The sequence below is a fragment of the Ruditapes philippinarum genome, unplaced genomic scaffold (assembly GCF_026571515.1).
Source record: "Ruditapes philippinarum isolate M1 unplaced genomic scaffold, ASM2657151v2 ctg370_1_1_1_1, whole genome shotgun sequence".
Classification (NCBI taxonomy): domain Eukaryota; kingdom Metazoa; phylum Mollusca; class Bivalvia; order Venerida; family Veneridae; genus Ruditapes; species Ruditapes philippinarum.
Window position 1 is genome coordinate 562965 of NW_026852008.1, and position 25151 is coordinate 588115.

The following is a 25151-nucleotide window of genomic DNA, read 5'->3' on the forward strand; positions in this document are numbered from 1 at the left end:
AATCAATATAATAATTTATTAACACAGTTTCCCAATTTCAATTCCTTTATTATACCTATATAAATACCTTTATTTTTTCCTTGTTTGCCCTCACTCTTGGTTTCCTCCTTTGAAAGAGATTTGGATTTGTCATTCCTGCCTTTCACTGAAGAACTTCTCCGTACTGAGCCCACCTCAGATGCTTCATCCCTGCGTCCCCTATCTCGAGATCTTCTACCACTGACACTCATGCTTCTCTGAACACGCAGGGAAGGTAAATCAATCTGCAATCATAATTAATCCTTATCATGCAACATTTGCCATATGAACTTTATCATTTTGACAATCCATGGGGAGAGATTTAGAGGTAATTATATAACAATGTGTGTCTTTTAAAATTCTCTTAAAAAGGGGCATAATTCAAAAGTATTACTTTCAGAATTATGCCCCATGTCTCACAACTGCACCATGTCATTATAAGCAAGTAATCTTAATTTCATGTCCATAACTTTAAAAAAAATGGAAAAATGGACTACATTAAAGATTTTGCACGATGACAATGATTATGACGACACAGAGATCATAACAGCTCAATTTTTTTCTTCAAAATGGACAAACTAATGAAACAGAGTGAGACTCATGTAATTTCAAGCTTTATTTTAATTCAATGGAACTTGATTTGACAACTCTACATACTTCATTCCCTAACTTTGATCTAGTTTTTTAATCTCATCATGTCTGGTTCAAATTTATTGACATGTAGTCTACGATGTAAAAATTATATTATTTATATGTTTCATTAAGAATAAATTGATATCTTACATGTAGTTTTTCATTAAAGTTGAGATCTTTTTCTGGTTTGTCACATGACTCCTGATGACCAGTCATACTTTGCTCAGTGTCCACCTGGCAGGATATTGATCTCATTGGCTGTCTTGCCGGCTGACTAAAATTTAAAACATCACATGATTACAGTGTGTTTAAAAGCAATTCTATTTTAAATATCTGTTCTTTTGAGCAGACTGTAGTGGTTAAGGGTAACATTTTAGTGAATTTTTTTTTAATAATTGAAGAGGCATTTTACTTGCAGTGTAGCTAGTACAATCATACCCTCTACATTAACCTTAATCAACAGGTGTCTTGAATTAAAAGTTGAAAACAATGCAAATTTTGATATTTCAATTAGATAGCAAAAGGTTTTTTCTTGGTTTTCTTAATGTATAATGGTACTCAAAGGAAAAAGCAGTTCAGTTAATTGCTAGGACATTGTAAAATATCAAAATAACAGTAGCAGGACCTACCCAAAAGCAGCAGGTATATACATTGGATGTAGATGTGTCCAGGGTGACAGTAGATTTGAGGACTGAATGTCATCAGAATGCATGCGAAATGTATCTGGTGTTACCACAAAATATCCACAACCTGAAAATACAAATACAATACAAAAAATTAAACTCTCTCCCTTAACACATCCATGAAGTATATCCACGTTAGCTTAACTTTGTATTTTTCTAATGAAAACCCTTAAAAACTGTTCAAAATTTAAAACAGGAAACATGTATTTAAGAAATTCAACAGGTACAGGGCCAGTTATTTCTGTTTCCAAAGGGAAACAACCCAAAATATATTATGATCAAACTTTAGTAAGAGTTACATAACATTGACACAAAGAGTATTCATGTATAAAGTACATAGGATATAGAGGTGAACAAAATAAAAGTATTGATCAAAAAGCAATAAATCAATTCTTTCATTTCCTTCTACAATATGAACTAGATAGACAGCAGGTCTGGAACTTTGGTTCCTACAGCTAGTAAGGAAAGCATGCCAGCACATGTTGATAGCCCAATGAATGTTGTAACAAAATTCACTTGAAATTTATGGGCACAATCACTTTATATTGAACCATAAATACCCATACAGACAAAGAAGAGGTTTAAATAAAGCATATGGAAGTGCAAAAATAACAATCAAGTACTGCTAGACAGACAAATACAGCTAGCTATAAACTTAGCTATTTTGGTTACACAATCAGTGTTTATATATGTACTTTGTCTAAATGTTGGCTTTGAGTAAGAAAAAAATAAGCATGGTCTGCACTGTGCATTAATATTCAGTCAGTACTTATTTTGAAATGATGAATGGTTTTGTCTTGATTGAAAATCTGATGGATAAGTCTGATAGTATATTAAGTATGGTAAATAGCAATAATACTTGTAACTGGCCTCCTTTTTCTGTTTCATCATGAATATCTACTACCTTTCATTATGATTTTAACTTTCCATCAAATATAATTTATAAATTTGCTTTCCAATAATGCAGGTAAATTGTCATAAAAATATAACAATATTACACCAAATTTAAATGAAAATTCTGTCAAAGGGGAGAACATATTTTTTTTTTCTTCAACATTTGCAACAATCTTGATATGAATTTAAAGAGACAGATGTTTAACAATTTTCCTATCACTATAGTGGTGAATACTTGATCTGTTAAATTCTTCCCTTATTTTCATTCATTTTAAACCTTTCTCACACATTATAATAGAAGCTATAAAACTTAATTAACCATTCAAATCCCTTTAAAAGGCAGTAATAAAGTTGTTTTTTTTTATTCTAAGACACAACTGAGATACATAAATAGGGACATATACAACTATAGTATCCAGACTTAGTAAATATCAGAGTAAAGATTGTGATCACAGACTTAATTAACATAACCATAAAACAGATCTCTTGTCAACAATAAAGCCTCTTTCAATCTTTTAAACAGGCAATAAACTTTCTTATCAATTCCTAGGCTTGTTTAGGGCGAATCCTGGTCAACACTTATATCAATGAGCACTTTTTCAAAAGTGACAAATTCATTCAAAACTTGTAATTTAAACTGATAAAACTGAATAAAGGGACACTATCATAATTTCAGGATTTTACGACTTTCAAAGTAACAAGCAATTATTTCTATGACATGTATTACTGTAACATGTATATACTTGTTTAATCATTTACCCTTGCTTGATTTGGCTAAGCATTAAATAGAAGTTTTAAGGTAAGTTTGCCATTAAGTCTTGTGATACTAGACCGTTAATGCACAGTGATTTTTATAAAGGCCTCTTCTCAATGCAAATTTTCTTTATAATCATGCAGTTTTCCAAAAAAATCTGCACTTACACCTGCTCTCAAATTAGCAATTTTAGTAATATTTCTTTCCAAAATTAAAAATTGAGAAAAACCACCCGAGTTCTATACTGTCTTTATGTGCCAAACTTTGATATGGGACTATTTCAAAATTGATAATAATATTTTTTTTAAACAGTCTCATGTTTAACATACTGAATGGCCATGCAGTGACATTTGAATTATTCACATGTATTTGAATACCAAAAAGCTAAGAAGCACAATTCCAGGCTTTAATTCTACTTTTGTTTGTAAACTTATAGGCTAAGGGATCTCTCTATAGACTATAACCTATCCAACCAACAACCAAACATTTCTCAACTAAAGGAAACTCTTTCTCCACACAACACATCTTGAATTTTCATTAGCAGCATCATTACATTATTAATTTTTATTTCATTTTCTGGCATGGCGTCAAGTCATCAACATTCCAACCAGAATCTAGACTTTATAAACTGATATCACTGCTCTTATCTCCTCTTATTCAAACACCCATGATCAGTTTTTATACCCAAAATGCCACATATTATTAGTGTTATATTACAAAAAAAAAGTTCAAACAAAAAAAATCCTGACTTTAAATTCTTTAGGAAGACTGGTTTACATCATTAAGTCATGAAATAAAACAGTCACAAATTAAAAGTTTACATATTTATCTTTATATCTTTCTTCAAAGGAAACTGAACCTAATAAAGTTAATAAAATATTTCAAAAATCTATCATTTAATACAGCCGAATGTAAGAACATCTCTTTGATTCAACTTATTTTTCAAGGAATATATTTGAAAGCACCAAGATTTAAACTGAATTGCCAGAATGTACCAGAGTTAAGAGCTATAAAACTCATCCCATGCTGAATGTAAGGACAAACTTTCTATTTCAGGTACATTAAGTACATCTAAGTTCATATGATTACTTCTGAATATCTATCATGAACTTTCTAAGTTTATAAGATTTATATATATATATATATATATTATTCTATTATATATAGTTACTTCAACATAATATTATGTAGGAAGAATATTTTATTAATCGTATAACCAATTTAATAATAGTGTAGATTTAGAACAAACTTCCCCTCCCACAGACTTTTTATGCCATATGTGAGAGTTGGAGATCATGCAAACTCAATAACCTCCATAATTATCTGATTTGTTAATTTCAACATCAAACATTTGATTGGAGTATTACAAGGATTGAGTAACCAATAGAAACATTCCTTTTCAAGTCTCTGATATTCATCTTAAGCTAACTCATATTGATATTGTCAGTTAATAATACATAATCTGTTTTCCAGTATCAACAGTTTAAATAGTGTTTAAAACTGGGAAGATGTTACTACAACTTATGCCATTATTCTTTTACATAACAGTCTATACAGTTCAAAATATTAAAGTGCATTGAAACACTTTGAAAAGTATGTTGGTAGGATATGCCCAGCTTTGAAATTTCTCTATAAACTTTTACTTCAATTACCAGGATAATTGGGAGATCTAATGGAACAAAAACTTTGAAATCTCTGTAATCCAGTAGAAAATTCTTTTAGACTCAGGACTGGAATACTGCCATAGGATTTTATTCTTCATTACCAAGTATACCAATTAATTTACAGGAGATTTTTTTGATGATGGTTGTAGCCAGAGATGTTCCAAACATTCCTCTTAAATCACCACCATGTAACATAAATTTGTTAGTTCAGACAACAATAATTTCTTACAGTGAACTCTTATAGAAGGTTTGCCAAGAATGAACCATCAATTGCAAGCTGAAATATCTGCCCTGCCAAAAACTGGTATACCACACTATCAAAATTAATCATTTATGTTTGTGTGAGGTTTTATATTGTTAATGTATCTTTAATAGAAATTTAAAACTTGTATTGTTTACATGTATACTAAATTGCTTATTATGATGTGGATTCAAGTTTTTAAGTCTAAAAAAGTTCTGAAATTTATTTCTGAAGTTGATCTTTAAAAATCTGTATTTTCTTCAAACATTTTCTTTCTGTTCCTTTTAAGCCAGCCTTAAAAATATATTTGTTTCCCCTCCCACAACCTTTGCCAGTTTTGGTAGGGTAGTAGATTTAATTTTTATTTATTAAAAATAATTTTCTTTATTGATCATATCGTTTATTAACCTATTACACGATATACACGCCTTTTAACGCCTTTTTCACCCCCCTTTTTGTTGTCTCAAATGGTGAAAAAATGCCTTATTTAGGCTGCCAACACTTGTTTTTGTTTGAGAAATGGGTTAATGGCAAATTACATCTGAAAAAAAGATGAAACTGTGAAATCTTAGCTTCTGTTTAAAGTTAAGAACCAAACTTCTTAGAAGTACACCCTAGTTTGAATATATACAATGCTTAAAGATTGAATTCAAATAGATGTGTGATTCTCAAATTGACAAACTGCTTCGTTAAAAGAATTATGGTATCCTTGATTGATAAATGGAATACATTAATTTTATTTTCAAAGTACTCTACTAATGCTGTACAATGATTTATATCATAAAAAATATTAAAATCTTTTTTAACAGAACATTTTTCTTGTCATTAAAAGCTCTTACACGATGACTTTTAATGACAGTGAGTGTTACAAAAATAAATTTATAGTTCAGTAACTGTGTTATTAATTAAATACTTTGTCACTTGTAAAATCTTTATTTATTTTCAAAAGTAAGATTTTGTATTTAACAACATAATTTATAAATTAAAATATTTTTTATATTTAACTTTTTAACTGAATGCTTATTAATGTAAAATCAATCAACAATTAAAATAGAAAATGAACAAGAATTTGATATATTCAGGGACTATTTGCAGATAAATTAGAAATACCTTTTCAAAAAAGAAAAAAAAAATATATACCAATAACAAAAAGGTAAAAATGTGGCAGCATTAACTATTAATGGTCTTTTAGTCTGACAGTTAATTCATTTTTTTTTCTTCTCTTGACTCCACTGTTTTATATGAACATAAATGTGATAATAGCTTGGATATAATGAGAAAATAACTTCAAGTAATGAATTCTGTCATTATATCACATTAACTTTGAAAAAAAAAAAGTTTGCAAATTAATTTTTCCGTTTTAATTTACAATAAACACTATTATTTCACATAATTTATGAACATTAAACATTAGTTAACAGGTACTTTGGAGATAAAATTGCCTATCTATTTATGTTTAAATGCACCCCTATTGTTGCTGGAACTCGTTAAAGTAAATTACGCTATTAAACCAAAAAACAGATATTTTTTATGCATTTGAAGGCACCAATTTCTCTCTTTTTTTACTAACATGAAGACATAATAAGATCTTAACTATTTTCTTAATGCACCTATCTCTTTTATTCAAGTTGGGTAGTCAAAATATTTGTGTGGTAACAACTAATTTAAAACATGGTGTAAAATATCCCACAAAGCTAAAACGTTTTATGATCATTTTCATTGAAATCCTGACATCTTCTCTATACTATGTTTTAATGGACTTGTGTACTGTTATGAATTTGTTTTGTCAATCTTTTATTCCAAGCACCGGAAACATTACTTGAATTATCTTATTATATAAGTTATAGGACCACATTTTCTCCACCAGAAAACCCTATAAAATTGCAAAACAAAATTAAGAACAAAGATTTATCAGATCCACACCTTTTTTTTTTTTTTTACATAAAGTTACAAATTGTGAACTCTCATTTTCCTTTGTATTCAAGCAAATATTGCTACTTAAAGAAGTAAGTCAAGGATGTGAGGTAACAAAACAAGCATAATCACAAGATGAAAGCAAATTTGTAAGTGAACACTCAACACTTGCAAGCTTCAATTAAGAAAGCCCAGAGGTATATTCTTCATTAATTAACAACCAATAAAATGGTATAAGTATGATAACTGATAATGCTAGTTAGAAAACATATTGTTCGAAGATCACTAGTTTATATCAATAAATATGAGGTCACTTTCCTTAAGGCTCAATCAAAACTAAAGTATCACAATTCATGAACATTTTGCACACTCTATCCCATCTATATTTCATTCATCTTATAGAGAAATACCATCTACCTCAATCCTATACTGAACAATTTTTTGAAAAACAGAATTAAAGATAACATAAGTGGAGACGGACAGACAGACAGATGGTGCAATTTTTAACATGACGCCCTTCGGGGGCATAAAAAACTGAAAATGACAACAAAATATATTAAAAACAAGAGCTGTCAGAAGGACAGCGCGCTCGACTTTTTTAGTGCTTGCCTATAAAACAAAACTTTGACAGTTAAGGGCACACAAGACTTTAACTAGGAATTTCTAAGTACAAATCAAGAAACATTTTCACAGAGTTATCTTCTCTTGCTTACAGATAGGTCTCATGATGGCACATAAGAACTCCAACTTCCAAAGTAATATCTCAAATGGTTAAGTCAACAAGTGGACAAGAATGAAAATTTTAACTGAGTTTCTAAGTCAAAAAGGGCCATAATTCAAATAAAATCCTTAACAGAATTACCTTCTCCTGCCCATGTTTTGGGACCATGATCGTAAACAAGTATTCCAACTTTCAATTTAATATCTCAACCAGTTCAGTCAAAAAGTTGACTGGTACAAAAAAGTTAACCAAGATTCTAAGTCGATAAAAGGCCTTAATTTTTAAAACAAATCCCTGACAGAGTTACCTTCTCTTGCGTACAGATGGGGGTAATGATGTGAAATAGCATTAAAAGTTTCAAAGCAATATCTCAAAGGGTTAAGGCAATAAGTGGATTTTACCCATATTCAATGTATTTTCTAAGTCAAAAAGGGGCATAATTCTGTCAAAAACCTTGACAGAGTTATGTCCTCTTGTCTGTTGATGAAGGTCGTGATGGTAAACAAGTATGGTCAGTTTCAAAGCAATACCTCCAATGGTTTTGAAATAAAGTGAGGTGGTACAAAAAACTTAACCAAGCTCAATACACTTTCTAAGTCAAAAAATGGCCATAATTCTGTCAAAAACCTTGACAGAGTTATGTACTCCTGTCTGTAGATGGAGGTTATGATGGTGAACAAGTATGGTAAGTTTCAAAGCCATACTTGTAATACTTCTGAAATAAAGTGGGGTGGTACGAAAAACTTAACCAAGGTGTGACGCCAACGCCGACGCTAACGCTAACGCCGACGCCGGGGCGAGTAGGATAGCTCCCCTTTTCATAGAAAAGTCGAGCTAAAAAAGACTCAGTCTTTTTTATGTAGAGTAACAAATAAATACAGTAAAAAAACCTTAAAAATAAACAGCTATTGCTGAACTCCTGTCCTGTTTTTCTCATTGATAAATCAAAACAGAAATCAAATATAACTGCTCCATAAATTCTCCTCTTTAACAAAAGCTCAAAGAACTTGTTGAGTTGTAAGTAACTGGTTAAAAAAAAACATCAAAAGAAAGTTGTTAAATGGTGAACACAGGCATTAAATCATTGAAATCACATTCAGTATGCAAAAATAAAAAAAAGATATGTATGTTAAATTTGAAATTATTAAGAAGTTTGCATAAAATTGCTTATCCGAAACAAATAATTTGTGAGAATATTTCAGTTTCAGTTTCTGCTCACATCAGTGAATCATACCTGTATCTATTAAGTGTAAAACACTTGAACTCTTAAAAGATAAAGTTTCAACTTATAAATGTTGTATTTTACCTAAAATCTTTCCGGCACAGTAAAATTTCATCACAATATTTGTAATGAAATATCCAAAAGCTTTTACCAGAAGCTGGTTTTAAGAATATTTCTTTTAAAATGGACATCAGATTAATAAAAAATCTTTTGTGTTCTCATATAGTGAAAGTTTAGGAATCATTACCCAAGGACTACTATTCCATTGAGACAATGTTTCTTCTGAGATTTGAGTTTTAACACCACTGAATGCCCAATGCCCAAGTCATTTAAGTTCAACTTAATAGTCAAGAATTTATATATGTGGGACTATTTGGCTGTGCTAAAACCACAACAAAGAGTTGTAAGAGTCTGTAAAACAGACAGACAAATATTTTTGTTTCCATTTAAAGGATGAAACCAAAACAGCCCTAGGGTTACTTAGAAATTAAGCCTTTATCTTGATACTATTCATATCAGTGTAAATTTCCTTAACAGATAACAGTTACCCTAAGGTGTAACATTTCAATTTGACAATTTAATGTTAAGCAATGTGTTTAAAAGAAATTATAGCAATCTGGACAAATTTGATGTTTATTTTAGATCCAAATGATTTTGTTACAATTTGCGTTTCTCTTACAATATAGCTTTCAAATGTAAATTAAGGATAAAAGTATCAAAACAAAAATATTTTAGTTGGAAAAAAAGAGAAAAAATAGTTTCTCCCTAAGTCTTTGGTACAACAAAGAGATCTAAAAATTGTTAAAAAGCAAATATACTTGGCAGAGAGTAAACACAAGAAGTTTTATTGCGTAAGCATAAGTCTTTAGCAAACAAAATAAGGAGCTTGAGCTATTAAAGATTGCAGTTCTTAAAATAAAACAAAACAGATATGGGAAGGCTTTTACAAATCAATTAAGTGATCGTGCTGGATAAATATTTGGTAAAATGACAAATTAATTTTTAGTTTGTCCGGTTTCTTTGTTTGTTTAAGCAGTAATTGGTGTTTAACAATTAGCCCTTAAATACATTGTATCAATATTTCATTGTAAAACATGAACATGTGTTTTTCTGCACACTTAAATCTACATAGCTGCTACAGCAATCCTTCAGCAGAACCTTATCAATGTGCAAACATTTCCCGAGGAAGCCAACCTCTGAAAATTTCTTCAACATTGACCTGTTTAGTTTTTTTATTTAATTTAAAAAGTAAAAATATACCTGTATGAAAGACCTTTCTCTCTCTAATGAGTTGACCAAGGGTATCATATACATGCTGGTTGCTAGGTAGATGGAGTCCTTGGTAACCAATCTTGAGCCTTTCACAGACTGTATCTAATGTAGCAACAATCTGACTGTTGTTGAGGTCCATGATGATGAGACAGAGGGCCTCTGGTAGAGGTATAAACTGAGTCTGTGGTATTACCTGCATCTCTATACCATTTACATCACCTGAAACAAACAAGAGAATCACATTATTATCATACATTAAACAAGAGTGCACTCACCATTTGTAATGGTCTTGTTCTATTTTGAATTTGGACTGTTCATAATTTCAGGGATTACGATATAAAAATATTACAAATATTGGTTTATACAGAATTTATTTTAGTTCGTTTGTGTACGAAGCTATTAGCTTATAAACACTCTTTCGAATCCGTTCCTGGAACCAACCAGTACTGAGCAATGAGTGTAAAGTTTCTTGCTCAAGTGGAAAAAGACTTGCCCTGTCAGGGTTTGAACCCATGTGGTAAACAATCATAAGATAACTAGTCCGAAGCGTTAACCACTCGGCCATGTCGCCATTACAAATATTAAGCCAGAATTTGCACAGAAACCATGCTAGCCTGGATTTATACTGATTATATGTCTGTTATGATAATTGCAGCGAGTGCTTCAGGCTTATCATATTCTATTTTCCTAATTAAGTTACTTGAACATTTCAACATCCAAAATTTCAATGAAAATGCTTAATCATTGTATATTTTTTTTGAAGTTCTTAGTGCATAATTATAGAGAAACTTGAGCAATATGATAAGAGCTGTGCACCAGAGAATAATTAGTAATGTAATATTAGTATTTTTACAAGAAATTCTATAATTATTTCACAATTCATGTAGATCTATTTAAACATTTTGGTACAGATGTTCAAAAAGTCATTTCTGCAAACCCTATAATTAGAGGGAAGACTTTCTGAAGTACAAATACATTATCAAATCACATTCAAAAGCTTAGCATACATGCTATGTATTTGCATTAACATTAGGGGAGGTGCATATAACTTTTTGCGCAAACAATTTTCCCACATTGATAACTGATATCTTAATTAATAATCTATTTGATCACATTAATTTCTGTGTAAAGTAAACATTTAATAATTACTACAAAAGCCGTCCAAAGTAAAATGTTCTTAATAAACTGAAATATTGCTTTTGACTCATGTGTTTATTCAACTTTTTTTTCAATATCAGTGCTTCAAATCAAAGTTATCTCTGGGACAAATTGACACCAATTTGTAGTATGCTTAACTTCAAATTCAACAATGAATACAAAATTAAATCTTTCATGCTTGCTGAGTAGTAAAATTTAGAGTGCTATTTTGTTATATACTTTATTTTCAATGTTTCTTTTTTTAATTCATATTTTTTTAAGTCAGAACAAAATAACCTTTTTTTCTTGGTCTAATATAGATAACTCAATGAAAATTAAATATATACAAATTGCTTCTATTTCAACCAATTAATACCATTATGATTATATATAAAAATTCATTTATTAATTCATTGTTTTAAACTTTGGCAGACTAAATTGCAAAGTGATCAATGTTTTCTGGACATTTTAGATGAATTTCAAACAAATTAGACAGGTATTGTTCATCATGCATTTAGAGCCGTCCCGGCGGGTTAGCTCAATAGGTAGAGCATTGGACTGTGAATCGGGCGAATTGGGTTCGATCCCCAGATGGCGCAGGTCACTTTCATTGCGATTGATCATGAAATCTTTTCTACGGTCATTTGCACTGTACCTCTGCTCTGGTATGTACAGAAGTTTCAGTTCCTTGAGAAAGTGAAGGCAACTAGTATTGGTAAACTGCTTGACAGCCTGCCCAGAAATGATGCGGTGGCTGAACTGTGCTTTGGTGAAATCAATGTGGCTTATTACTGTGATCCGGGGTAAAAACTACCAACACCACCACCTCAAAATGCACATAGGCAGAAAGGAAAATGGTGCTGCAGAATAAAAGCTTTTATCACTGATGGTTGAAAATTAATAGGATTGCTTCTTATATGCAATGACCAAGACATGAAGGTTTCTTCAATGTCATGATATATACATATTTTGATATTTAATATAGAACTGACAAGTTCCTGGCCTAGGTTTCAACTATGCTTTTGCCTTTCACTTGTTCAAACAGCATCTATGTTACAATACTGTTTCCTCATCATCATGCAAAGTCTCTTCATTTAAAAGTTTTTGGAAATTAGAAAGTGACAGAAAAAGAGTGGGTACTCAGGCCTGAAATTCACCAGGTACCCATTTAAGCCCTAATACCATGTAAACATTTCATCTGGTTCAACCTTTGAAACACTATTGAAAGTTTTTATGATTTTCTTTTTTCCTATTTAATGATAATTAATTATTTTCATAATCAGCACTGTAAAAAATGTTCCTGTATATTAAATTTTGTATTTTTTGCAATAAACTGCCATCTCTTCTTCACAACAACCAATATTAAAATGTAACTAGGACAATTTCCATAGGGTTTATATAAGACTTATTTTTTTCTACAATATAACCAAACAGTGTTAAGAGTTCTTGTGAGGTGCATAGGATTTCAATCTCATAGCCTGACCTAAGAAAATTTACTTAATCAATTAGCCAGTTAAACCTAATATTGGCCCTAGGTTAGCAAGTCTGTCGTCAGGGATATCCTTGAGATTTTTCCTTAATTCAAAAATCTGATTTTAAAGACTACATAGACAATTGCATTATTCTAATATTTGATGATGTTTTAAAGTATTATTACGTTGTTTGAACAATTTGTGTGTTTGTTTAGCTTTACACTTAACTAATGTCATCTTGATGTATAGAAAATCCTATGACATCATGTTGCCAGGAGCCGTACTTTCAGTGCAGGAATTCTGAGGGCTCGTAACGTCCAGGATTAAAGGCAATTTAAAGATGATCTTCAACTTGGGGGATTACTTGAAAACTCATCTATTTAAGGAAAACAGCTATCATAGCAGGGCTAGTGGTAAGAATCAATACGTAAATCATCGACTAGCAGTCAATTTTCATGCAAACTCTTGAAAAAGTTTAGAAAATATTTAGTATAAAGATCAGCTGGATATTTCATGACTCATTAAAAAATTCGACATACTTAACACCATAGTTATATAATCAGTTTATATCACTTAAAAAAAGTGGAATAAATGGGTCAAAGCGTTGGGTTAAGAAAAACCAAATTAAGGGCCATTTATTTTCAATCTATAACCATTAGTTTTAATCTGTAACCTTTACAATAGCATGAATATTTGTTTTAGAATTTCTGTATGTTTGTTTGTTAACTTCAAAATGTCACCAGTGCAGGCCAGACCAATGCTGTTTGTTCATGGTCTGCACTGTATTTTCAGTCACTGTATTTTTTGAATGGTTTTGTTCAGACTGAAAGACAGACAAATCCATTTAAGATATTTACAGGTTTTAGAATTCAAAAGCATTATCTTGTGTTTATCTGTGTTAAAAAATGCTATAAACAGCTACTAAGCTTTAAGAGTTTCACATGCATTATACTGTTGTATTTTTCTTTTCTACCTAACAACAGAATTAAGAAGCAATTTCTACATGCATTGACTGATGAATCTCTTATTCCCATCACTAAAAACAATTTTGTGATAAACATTTCTTGAAAAGTTTCAGTTGAATTTTTTTTAACAATGAGACTCTTTCCACACATCAAACAGCAAATTATCACTTGACTCAATGAGTTTTCCCCTGGGTGTATGATTATGATATATATTTTTTTCATCTTTGAAGTATCATAAGGCTGCAATATATCTGTTATACTCATCATGACTGGGTACAGAACTTGTTCACTATAATGATGCTGTAACTGAATGATGAGAATGTTCTCTCTCATTTCTCAGCAACTAAGGATACAGATTGACAGATTTTGCCTTGTATCATTTACTGTAACTTAATAAATAATCCTAACAAAAAGTAAGTACAAAACCTAAAAAAACTTTCAAACCAGCCTATTCACCAGCCATTTAACTAAAATAAAAGAGACATATTTTAGCTACTTTCAAGTACTCTGTAGTTTAGAAAACTACTTGTCTACATGAGCTGAATAAATTTGTATGAACATTGCAATTATATTAAAACCGAAAGTGCCAAACAGAAAATCTATACAAAAGCAAGTTGAACCATAAAGTGCACTCATTCTAGGAAAGATATTTCCAAACAAAGCACAGATACAAAGACATTTATTCTATTCTAATATTATTATTGAATTTCATAATAATGATACATCATACAGTTACACAATGCCTTAGAAAAAGCAAGTTTTAAACAATAAAGGAAGAATATCTAAGAAAATAAGAAATTCCTACAAGAAATGAAAGGTACACCCATATCTTACAATCAGTAGATCATAGTCATTCCTGCCTGCTATATGCTTTACTACATGCTTTACCTATCTTTGCCATATCTATCAGTGATCATCATTAACAAGTTCACAACATATCTCTGTGAGGAAAGACAAAAGGCAATGGAGATACACCTGACATTATTTTCATGTTCATGGAAAAGTAACTTGCCAGAAAGGAATGTATGAATTCATAACTTGTCAACAATTTCAACATAAAGAATCTGACAAATTACACAATAATGCTGATAAAAGAGTCTAGAGGGGCAATTACTCTGCAAAAAGTTGAAGTTGTTGCACATTTATCATATGAATTCATTACCAATCTGCAATGCTCTATAGAAAAGTTTTCCTTTTTCTACAGTAATGTTTTTTTCTACAGTTACGTTTTTTGCTATGTTTATGTTTTGTTTTCAATTTATATCTTCATGGTAATGTTTTAAGTACTGGTTTGCATCGTAATCCGGTAAACTTTAAATTAACATGAAAGATTCCAAGCATAATCAACAAAAAATCTTTTATTGCAACAGTTGTTATCCATTTTAAACACAGCAAATGTGTTTTTTCCCCAATCTTAACCCAAGTGCAAACAAACTTTCACTGTTACAGCTTCATGGTGCTCTTCTGTTCATAATAAATAAGTCAAACCCCAGATTAGCTGGGAAAACCCAAAATATTCTTTATTCTGGAGTAAGTCTATTAGATATCGCAGGCATTGGCAGTTATTTTCTCTCTTTCATCATTTCATGTAACAATTTTTACATGACCTGCAATAAACTATTCAAATAGCACACTTTCTTAATTTTTTTTCATTGACATAATCTTTATAAACATAAACATTTAGGTATTATGGGGTTTTCACATTGATTCCAATTAGAGAAAATCAAACCATGAAAGAAATATGGGTGTACAGTGATTTCACTTACTAAACAACAATGACAACAATGACTGGGTAAAATCTTTCAAAAATGATCGATCACACTTTTCAACAGCATATATCAAGATCTACTTCACTTAAAACACACTTCACAAAAAATTTATATCTCTAAATTTTACATGAATCTGATAACTTTAACACTGGTTTTAAAGTGGTTTACACTTGCTGCATTGCTCTCTTTAAATTTCAATTTTTTAAAATGTTTAAAACTAAGTCAGTAACCAGAGAAGTTTGAATGCGAACCTTTTTTATTGACCATTAAAATTCAATTACGGGCTTTGTATTATGACTAAATTTAAATTATCTTTAGATTACTGGACCCCCACTTTACACACTAGATATTAATCATTTTTTAGAATTGAAACCAAAGCTTACTGAAATTTCTTAATTAAAATTTGATTGGAAAAAAAAAATGCCATTTTATTTATTTTTTAATTCTTAATTTACATTAAGAGCAATGACTTTAAGGGTATAAACTTTAAAGCTTAATCTTTTGAAACATTTTTAGAAAATTATTTAAATTAATCAACAGTAAAATTATATTGGTTTCAAAATCTTATAGTCAATTCTTGCAAGAGTTGTAACACAAAATATGCCTCTGTTAATTTAACACACATAATTATTGTATATATGATCTTTTGTACAATCTGTAATATGTATAATGTAAATGCTTTTCAGTGATGGAGGTAATAAAGATAATAATAATAATAACCAATCAAATTATGCTTAAAATGTCCTTACTCCATTTTAAGGATAAAAACAAAGAGTTTATAAACTGTACATATGGAATCTATAAATTCAACATAATTATATCTGTTTTAACATAAAATGAAACAAGTAAAAATGCCCGTTGATCCATTGATCTATGATATCTTTAGAATGTCTAAGGAAAAGATAAATTTTATTTGTAATGAAGGAAACCATGTTAGATCAAAATGTCAGTCAGGTTTCAGAATACCTTTTTACAGATAATGTCTATCTTTTATGTAATAGAGTAGCTTAGATGGATACAAAAAAGTTTTTCTTTCTTCTTATCTTTCATTTTCAATTGCCAAAATAATTGATCAGATTTTATTGGTGTCTTCGCATCTGTTTCTCATCAAACCAATCTTCTTAGAAAATTAAATAATTCTACATGTTTTAAAAATTGTAATTTTGAACATAATGGTTTTTGCTTAGACACATAAAAAAGGTTGTTTTTTTTTTATTTTGTTTTTTTTTGTGAAGAAATACCTTACATGCTTAGGTTGTTAAAGTAAGAAAAAGCAACACTCTAACAACTCCATTAATCCAGAATCTAACATATAAATATTTATTAACAACTTAAGCTATAAATTTTGTACAAAGTACTTACATTAAAGCCAATTTAACCTTTAACCTGGTGCTAGCCACCATTACTGACTATGATAAGATAATACTAACTGTTACAATTTCTATATTTTGATACTGAATACCATTAAACATAGAAAGGACTATATCAAAATTAAAAGACAGACAAATCCATGCTGGTTAAGGGTTAATTCTGTCAATATGCATTTCTTGCTGTCAGATTGTAACCAAAAAAAAATAATGACTCAACCTTTCAAGTAATCCATCTGTCTGCTTGTCTTTTAAGATCATGATTTTTACCTTCACATGTTATCAATCGAAATACCTTTCTTTAAACTATCAGACAGCATATACATCATTTTCATCTGTTTATTGTTCTTCGGCACACATCATAGTGATAAGAACAAGAGCTCTAACCTTGAAGCTAAGTTATTTTTTAATGGAATTTCTTTGTTCTCCGGAAAAATCACTTTCTGTTCCAGCAGCTAAAAATATTCGGGTTTATTTAGCCCTTACCCAACTTTGAGTAAAGTTTTTAACAAAACAATTTATCATTATTTCAAGCTAATTCAATATCAAATCATTAAAACTGAGTAGCAGACAGTAATGTTGAGGTGACCTGGCAGTGGCTCTATATTAATTTATTAAACACATTTTAAGCTTGTCTATCAGGTAATGTACTCAATGAAGTGCTCAATATGAGTTATTGGTAATTATCTCTCTTTTAATTCCTCCGCATATTTAGTGTATGTAATAGAAAGAGCATCTAAACACGAGGCTATCTGATTTGTACGAGGGGCCTTTTAATGTAAGAGACCCGATGGCTGTTCAGATAAATTCACACTGAGTGCTGACCTTTGAAGTCTAGGTGTGATCTTGATCTTGGTGCTAAGGGTACAGCTCTTGCGCATATGACACACTGCCTCAACATGCTAAGCATTTGTACCAAGTAATTTCAAATCCCTTGATGCACAACAGACTTTAAGGCACTCACTCATAGACTCAAATTGACTGAGTAACAATATAATGCCCCCCTTACCATTATCATGGCGGGCCACATAATGAGCTTTTGCACATTGATACTGTTACTAAGACTTGTCATAGATGCCCTGATTTTATTCTTAAAACAGATTTTGTATTTCAAAAATCAATACTGATAACTAGAAAAATATTACTGGCATGAGCCATTACATATATTTTTGTTTTTAAAAACAATAAAACTGAAGTGTCCTTAACATAGTTTTAATACTGCCTTATACAAAGTCATATTTACAAATGAAATGAAATTCTGAAATAGAGATAAGATAAGCAGTGTACTATCTTAAGTACTTTTATATATAAGCTTGTAAAAATTTATTATCAAAAGAAACCCATTTTCAATATCTATTACAAATGAAAACAATCTTCAGATATAATCCTCCCTCATTTACTGTTATCAGTAAGTCTTATGACATTTGCAATTAACTTGATCAGAATTCACACAGTAGTTGACAAAATCATAATGCAATCTTCAATACTTTATTCAAAATAAAATATGCGGTATACAAATTTTCTATTATTTGAAATGAATCACGATCAAATATTGTGTTTCAATAAATATTTACAGATTACAGTAAATACTAGCTTCCGATTACAAGTAATAACATCTTTTCTATAAGTGTCGCCAGAGATAAGATTGTAATGTTTGAAGTGTTAACAAATGCACATAATTACATTGAAAGGCAGGAAAAATGCATCAAGTTTCATCTAGCCTTCTCTTTCTTCAATTGAAAAGTAAGATTTAACTTTAAAACATCTTATACACACTTGTCCATATTACAATAGCACATATAAATTTTCAATTAATAGTTTTATCTCATACACCTTTCTTCATGAAAAAAGGTCATAGTTTACACATTTAAAAGTTCAATATTTCTTAAAGGAATCAACAGACAGACCAATTAAGCTCCATAAAGGTAAAATTGCATTTCTCAAAACCTTTTTATTTTTTGTGTCCTAATAAATGAACAGTTTTCTAACTCACTCAGGCCATAAAGCTGAATTTTTGCATTTTGGCAATCACTACAGTTTAATTAGTGATTTAAGTATTGTGTATGGAAGTCAAAATACCAAATTTGTTTACATTTTTCTTCTTTACGATAAGTTGCTTTTTTTATGTTTGACATAACAGTCTCTTGAAGTGAAAGGCATCTTATATAATTTAAATATTCACAGTTTAAAGTATGAATTATATCTTTGCCTTTTCTAAAAAAAAAATATTTATTTCTGAGTCTTAATGTGCCTTTAAGAGAAATTAAGTCATAATGGGATTACATATACTTGTAGAATTATTCAAGAAAAGATAAGCATACACTTATCCCTATAATCTATGGCTTACAAGAGCAACAGGATATAATCTATGATTAAATAATTAACAAGATTAAAAAATGTCCCTTTCAACATATTATATAACATCGTATAACAATAGGTACTTAAAAAGTAACACATAAATCCCTCATCTGTTAAAGTGATACATAAATAAGATTAAAAAAATCTGGATTATGATAAAAATAACATTATATATCATTAAGAAGTTTTAAGAATCATAAAATATATACTGTATAAATTATTAAATCTGAAAATTTAAGGATTTTTATTCATAGAAATTAAGTATTTATATACCAACTGTAAAAAAGTATTTAGATTGCAAAGAAGTCAGATCAGGTTTAAGCAACATTTCAGACTTGTTATATTTTAAATTTGATTTGCAAATAAAACTGAACCAAGGTATAATCTTCTCATCTAATTTGCAATTTAAGTCAAGAGATAATGATACTAAAATTGCAAAATGTAATAATTAAACTCTAAATATATATATTCTGAAACGACTTTTTGTATTTTCTGATCGTAAGATCAGTAAATACATAGCTAACATCCACGGTCTAACACAAAATTTCCTAACAGTCCTAACAACGCAAAGTAGTTCTCACTCAAAACTGCTTAAAAACCAGCAATTTAAAAGAAAGAATAATTTTTAATGTAGGCATTTAACGAATTACAGTGCATTAAAAGTTTAGATTAGTCAATAGAAATATGAGGTTACAATCACAAATTTCGCGGATGGATATCTTTTTTACCCAATGAAAAATGTTCGGCTATTTCCGTAAAGCTTCGGATTATCATGAATATCATTTTAATCAATGAAAATGCTATTTTTAGCTATGTCGATTACCGAATACTCCAGAGCGTAGTACACAAATAAATCTGACTGTCGAGTAGTGGACTATATACATGTCGGACTGTTTTGGCGAGAAGATTTTCGATAAATTATTTTCATCAGTGTTAAACAACACGTTTATCGTGAACAAAATACCTCGAAATTAATAAGGATTACAAACACGAAATGGAAATTCTCAATTTAGAATTACATAATGTATTCGTTTTTATTCAAGGTTCATATGTATAACTTCGCCGTGGTGCAGAGGTAAGCGGTCTCGTTGAGGGTGTGAGAGGCCTGTGGTTCAAATCCTAGTCGAGGCAATTCTATTTTTTCATGCAAAATTCCATATGTAAATCTCAAACTGTTATAGAAGAAAATCAAAACGCTGTCGCTGCGTAAGATGTTCAATTATAACTTTAGTATATAAAAATAAACTTATACAGGAAAGTACATATTACAGATAGTCAGTATGATTAGATTGCAAAGATCAGAAAATACCATAGAGCTGCAGCCCTTTGATTTCTTACTGTTAAAATTACCTGCATTCTACAGTTCTGCAGTTCTGTCTTAGTTATGCTTTACATGCATTAAGAAACAAAAAATATCAAATTGTTCAATTTTCTATGCAACTATAATTTAATGTCATGAATTATATTAAGGCTACTATAAACATCACTGTATGAGAGGTGGCAAAGGAGAATTATTTTTAATCAAATTCCTACTTTTAATTACGTTATTACTAAAGTAAATCCCTAGATACATGTTTACAGGTGTGTTTATAAGAATTAATGAAAGACCAGGCTTTTGCTTCGGCAATAAAAAACTACTCAATCAAATAATATTGATATTCCACTCTGAATTTTACTCTCAATATCTTTTAAAACAGCTGACTCATTGATCACTTATATCAATTTATCATATTTCCAATAAATGGGGATTTAGGAGTAAAGAAATCTGAATGGGTTACTTTACAAAAGGATTTTCTGACATATGGCATGTAGTGATAAACACTACAAGCATTTCTAGCTTCTATTGTCCCAAAATGAAAGAGAATTATGGGAGATAGTTGAAGGTCTGATCCCTTGCACTTTTCGTGTGGTGCATCAAAGATTAAATATTTAATACCTTAAAATATGCTCCATTTGACCATTTAGTGACATATGTGAAAATATTTAGGTATTTGTTTTCCTTTGCTAAAGAGACTTGTTATTTTTGCAACTTAAGTTGTGAATACTAGGCAATCTGTCATCAAGTAAAGTGAAAAACTGTAAAATTTATCTATAGTAATGATCTGAATGGAGTAACAATGTGTCACTCAGTTACCTCATAAGCTACTTAGTCTGGTATACAGAAGTATTAACACTGTATTTACAACAATTCTTGAAAGCAACATTACAGGCAATTACAGCACAATTAAACACCTAAATCTACGGTAAAGCATTCATCAAAACCAAAATCTTTTTTTAAAAAGGGGATAAATTAGTTCATCAACTGGCTATTCATTGACCAATTCTCTTAAAACACACAATAACCCTTCTCAAAATCAAGACATTGTATTTTAAAAATATCTATGCAATAACATTAAAAGGTGTTTTAAAATATCAATTATATCAGTTTATGTAGACTTTATACAGAACAAAATTATATATCATATACATTAATTTTATTATTATTGAAAAGACGACATCGAATAAGATGGTAAACGAACACTAACAAGCAGTGGTCAATATTCAGCAGTGTCAAAAAAGGTAATAAAGAAGTCAATTAATGTGCAAGATGACAAAATACCTTAGGTAAGTGTGTCATAAATAAGTGCCTAATTATTCAGGAAGTCGGACCTTCATTGCAATTATTTACATGATAGACTGCCCCCTGGTCTTTCTGTAATGAATCAACAACATTCCAAATATTAAAGGCAACAATTTCACACTTACAGATATTTAAACATACTGCTATAAAACAGAACTATCTGTGAAAAATAGAATTCCTTGCTCAATTTCATGACTAACATATATGCATGATGTATAATGCTATGCAAAATCTTTTGTTAAGTTTGTGCTGGAAGTTTTATAAGACTGTTGATTTATTGCAATGTTTAGTCGGTCATGTTGGGTAAGAGCAATATTCAAAATATATTAGCCTTGTTGCGTTTATAACTTCCCTATTTCTCTAGCGTTATAAATCATAAAATTCTCTAACACACTCACTTATACATGCTTAAACATTTTTCATTTAAAAGTGAAATATTGATATACAATATGAATATTTTTCTTCTAAAATTTATGTTCATAACACACTAAATGCTATGTGAATGTTGAGTCAGCCTGGTGAATTCAAAGCAAAACTGCTGTTTTATGGCATACAGACAGCTGCATAATTGCTACTACATCAAGTTAAATGGTATGTTACCCTGACAAAGTCAAACATAATCATACAATAAATTGAATAACTCTTCTGTTGGATATAACTGTGCAAAGGTATCATATGCTTACAATAACAAGTATCTAAAATTTAGAAACATAATACAGCTATATATAAGTAAAGTTAACTTACACATTTACAGAAAATTCCGCTTTTTAAAGTATAACTTTAAAATTTTAAGTGACCATAAATGAACACATGAATCTCAAATTTGAACAGACTTTCCAAATGTGTTTAAAGCTGATTACTTTGTATTGATTGGCTGTTATATTTTAACACTTTAATTGGATTATAGGACACCTGCTTCCTGTTCTTTCAAATTTGCTAAATTCATAATCATGCAACCAGGTACAATCCTCATCATTCAAGCATGCATTCAAAAAGGGATGGAGCCCTTTAACACCCTTACAGAGGACACAGGTTGTGCAAGAAAATTATAAATCCTGTAAATTCATTATATCTGAAATTTCTCACCACAGAAACACAGCTGCATGGGAATTAACATTTTATTTAAAAGTTCATCTACTATAAAAAGGATTGACAACTTTTTAAAATTCATACATGTTTGTATTTGAAATAAGTTTTAATTTATTGCATAGAATGTTAAACAGGACTTTTTAAGACTTTTTTTTTTTTTTTTTTGGAAGATCAGAATACAAGATTATTAATTAATACTAATTTTTCTAAATAAATAAAAAGTTATTTTTTTACAGAAAAGTCAAACTAACAGGATGTCTTCACAAAAGTAAATACATGTACTTATTAAAGGATTAATGGGGTGTCAAGCAGCTATAGAAATTATGAAAATCTGCAGAATAAATAATGAGACAAAAGATATAATGGATAAAGATTATAGTAATGTTTGCATGTCAAATAATGAAAAAGCATTCAGTGTGCATAAATAATGTCAAATCTATTTGAATTGTAAAGTATTGCACATCATTTACAAGTAAAATATTTGCCAGAAGTATTTATAGAGCATTTAAGACATACTGGTCTGACATACTGTCATAAAATTATCTTTGCAAAATATGAAGAAAAAAACCCCAAACAAACACACACAAAAATACACACACATACAGAAAAAATAAGACACCTTTATGCTGACAATAATAATCGTAGGGTCAAAAAAAAAGAAGAAATAATTAAATCACACACATCAGACTTTAAAATAAAAGTGTATCTTTTTTTATTCAATTATCTCACATTGTATTGATCTGAAGATAATATGTTGCTGTCAAATAATTGGGACATGAACATAATTAAGACCCCTTTGATGTTTATCTGATGAAGCATGAACACCTTGTTACATGATACAACAATTGAAGACGACTTTATTTAATTGCTCCTTCGGGGCAATTTATGTTTACACCTGTATCATAACCTTACTATCTTCGTACAATCTGACCCCAACATTAAGACCAACGTCTCTGGTAAAATAGCTGTATAACAGTATAAATTATACATTTAAACCCAAACAAAGCTGTAGAAATTATCATATTTACTTTCTTAAATATTTTAACCAATATAATATACTGACACTAGTACAACTAAAATATCTTTGCATATAACATGTTATCTAAACGCATTTTATAATTTAGATTGAAAACTTTCTCAAGTATTTTTTAGTGAACTGCATGAAGAGATCCAAGAATAAGTTTGAATTTGACCCTTTGAATAAGGCAGACATCCAAAATTATTATTTAATCAGATTAATTTTTATTAAGTTACATTTTTTACAATTTCTCTTGGCATGCATTTGATAAGGATGTTTTGTTAATCTATTATGACAGGTACTCTAGTAAATTAGCTCTCCCTATGCCACCAGTTGATCTGTGAAACCTGCTGATAGCAGTTTGATTGTTTACTTGATAAGTTGATAGTCTTGTAAAAGACCATGAGCCATAATACAATGTCTACCCTGTATGACACATATATCAATTTATATTGTTTTCTTAAAAATCATAGAATGTGAAATATAAAATAACTTAGAAAAAGATAATTTAGATTTAAATATTATAAATTTTAAGTAATGATAATCATTCTGTTGTTTCATTTAATGATTTATTAGAACTGGTACACCAAAAATGATATCAACATTTATCACTTTTTACAGTAGAATTAATATTATATTGTATTATTAGATCTATATGTATTTTGTATAAAAGAGCAAACTAAATTATTAATACCTATCCGCTCTATCTGATAATGTGCAGGGTTCTTAAGAACACGCCTTCCCCATGCTGTGCGAACATTTTCTAGATGAATGTCATCTCCTTTCACTAGAATTGTAAATGGTTCAATAAATCCAACATATTCTAAACTGTTCACACTGTCAACCAGGGCTGGATTCCAGTAACATGTCTTATTCCTTAATCTAAATTCTTCAAACACTTTTTTTGCATCAAATACATTGTTACCTTTTATGTCAAAATTGGAATTTAACGCAAATGGATTAACTTCGTTTTCATTTTCATGATTTTGTAATTCAGTGTGCTCATTTTCAAAAGTTTCACAATCACCTGAGTTATCTATCTTGTCATTTTTCTTGAAAACAACAGCAACGCATCTTGAAGTAACTGGTTGATTTTTTACAGTTTTCTTAATACTCTTCTGTGATTTAGATGACATTTTCTTTCCCTGTTAATATCAATAAATCCAAAATAACAATTTCTCTTCATGCACTCTGCATGTTTTCGCTGCTGTCATTCAACTGTTGTAAATTGCACTGTTTGTAATCACCGCCCGTTCATAATTGAAATTTGCCACCTATCGGCACAGGTAAATTTAATTAAGGTAGATAACTTTTATAGGTTTCAAGAGGACCGACAATGG

At 29.9% G+C, this 25151-nt stretch overlaps 1 protein-coding gene across 2 annotated transcripts in view; it reads right to left on the reverse strand.

Annotated features, from left to right (window-relative positions):
- The window catches only part of LOC132746366 (uncharacterized), a 28254-nt gene extending 3182 nt beyond the window's left edge, over window positions 1-25072 (reverse strand). Inside the window, exons 1-5 of one of the 2 annotated variants that reach the window (XM_060735496.1) lie at window positions 24839-25072; window positions 10005-10235; window positions 1281-1401; window positions 802-925; window positions 68-263 (exon numbers count right to left, since the gene is read on the reverse strand). In XM_060735496.1, the coding sequence (XP_060591479.1) occupies window positions 68-263; window positions 802-925; window positions 1281-1401; window positions 10005-10235; window positions 24839-24947 (781 nt within the window). In that variant the 5' untranslated portion in view covers window positions 24948-25072. Of the gene's footprint in view, window positions 1-67; window positions 264-801; window positions 926-1280; window positions 1402-10004; window positions 10236-24505 lie in introns of both variants that reach the window. The other variant, XM_060735490.1, reaches the window with a different exon arrangement.
- Between the last annotated feature and the right edge of the window lie 79 nt (window positions 25073-25151).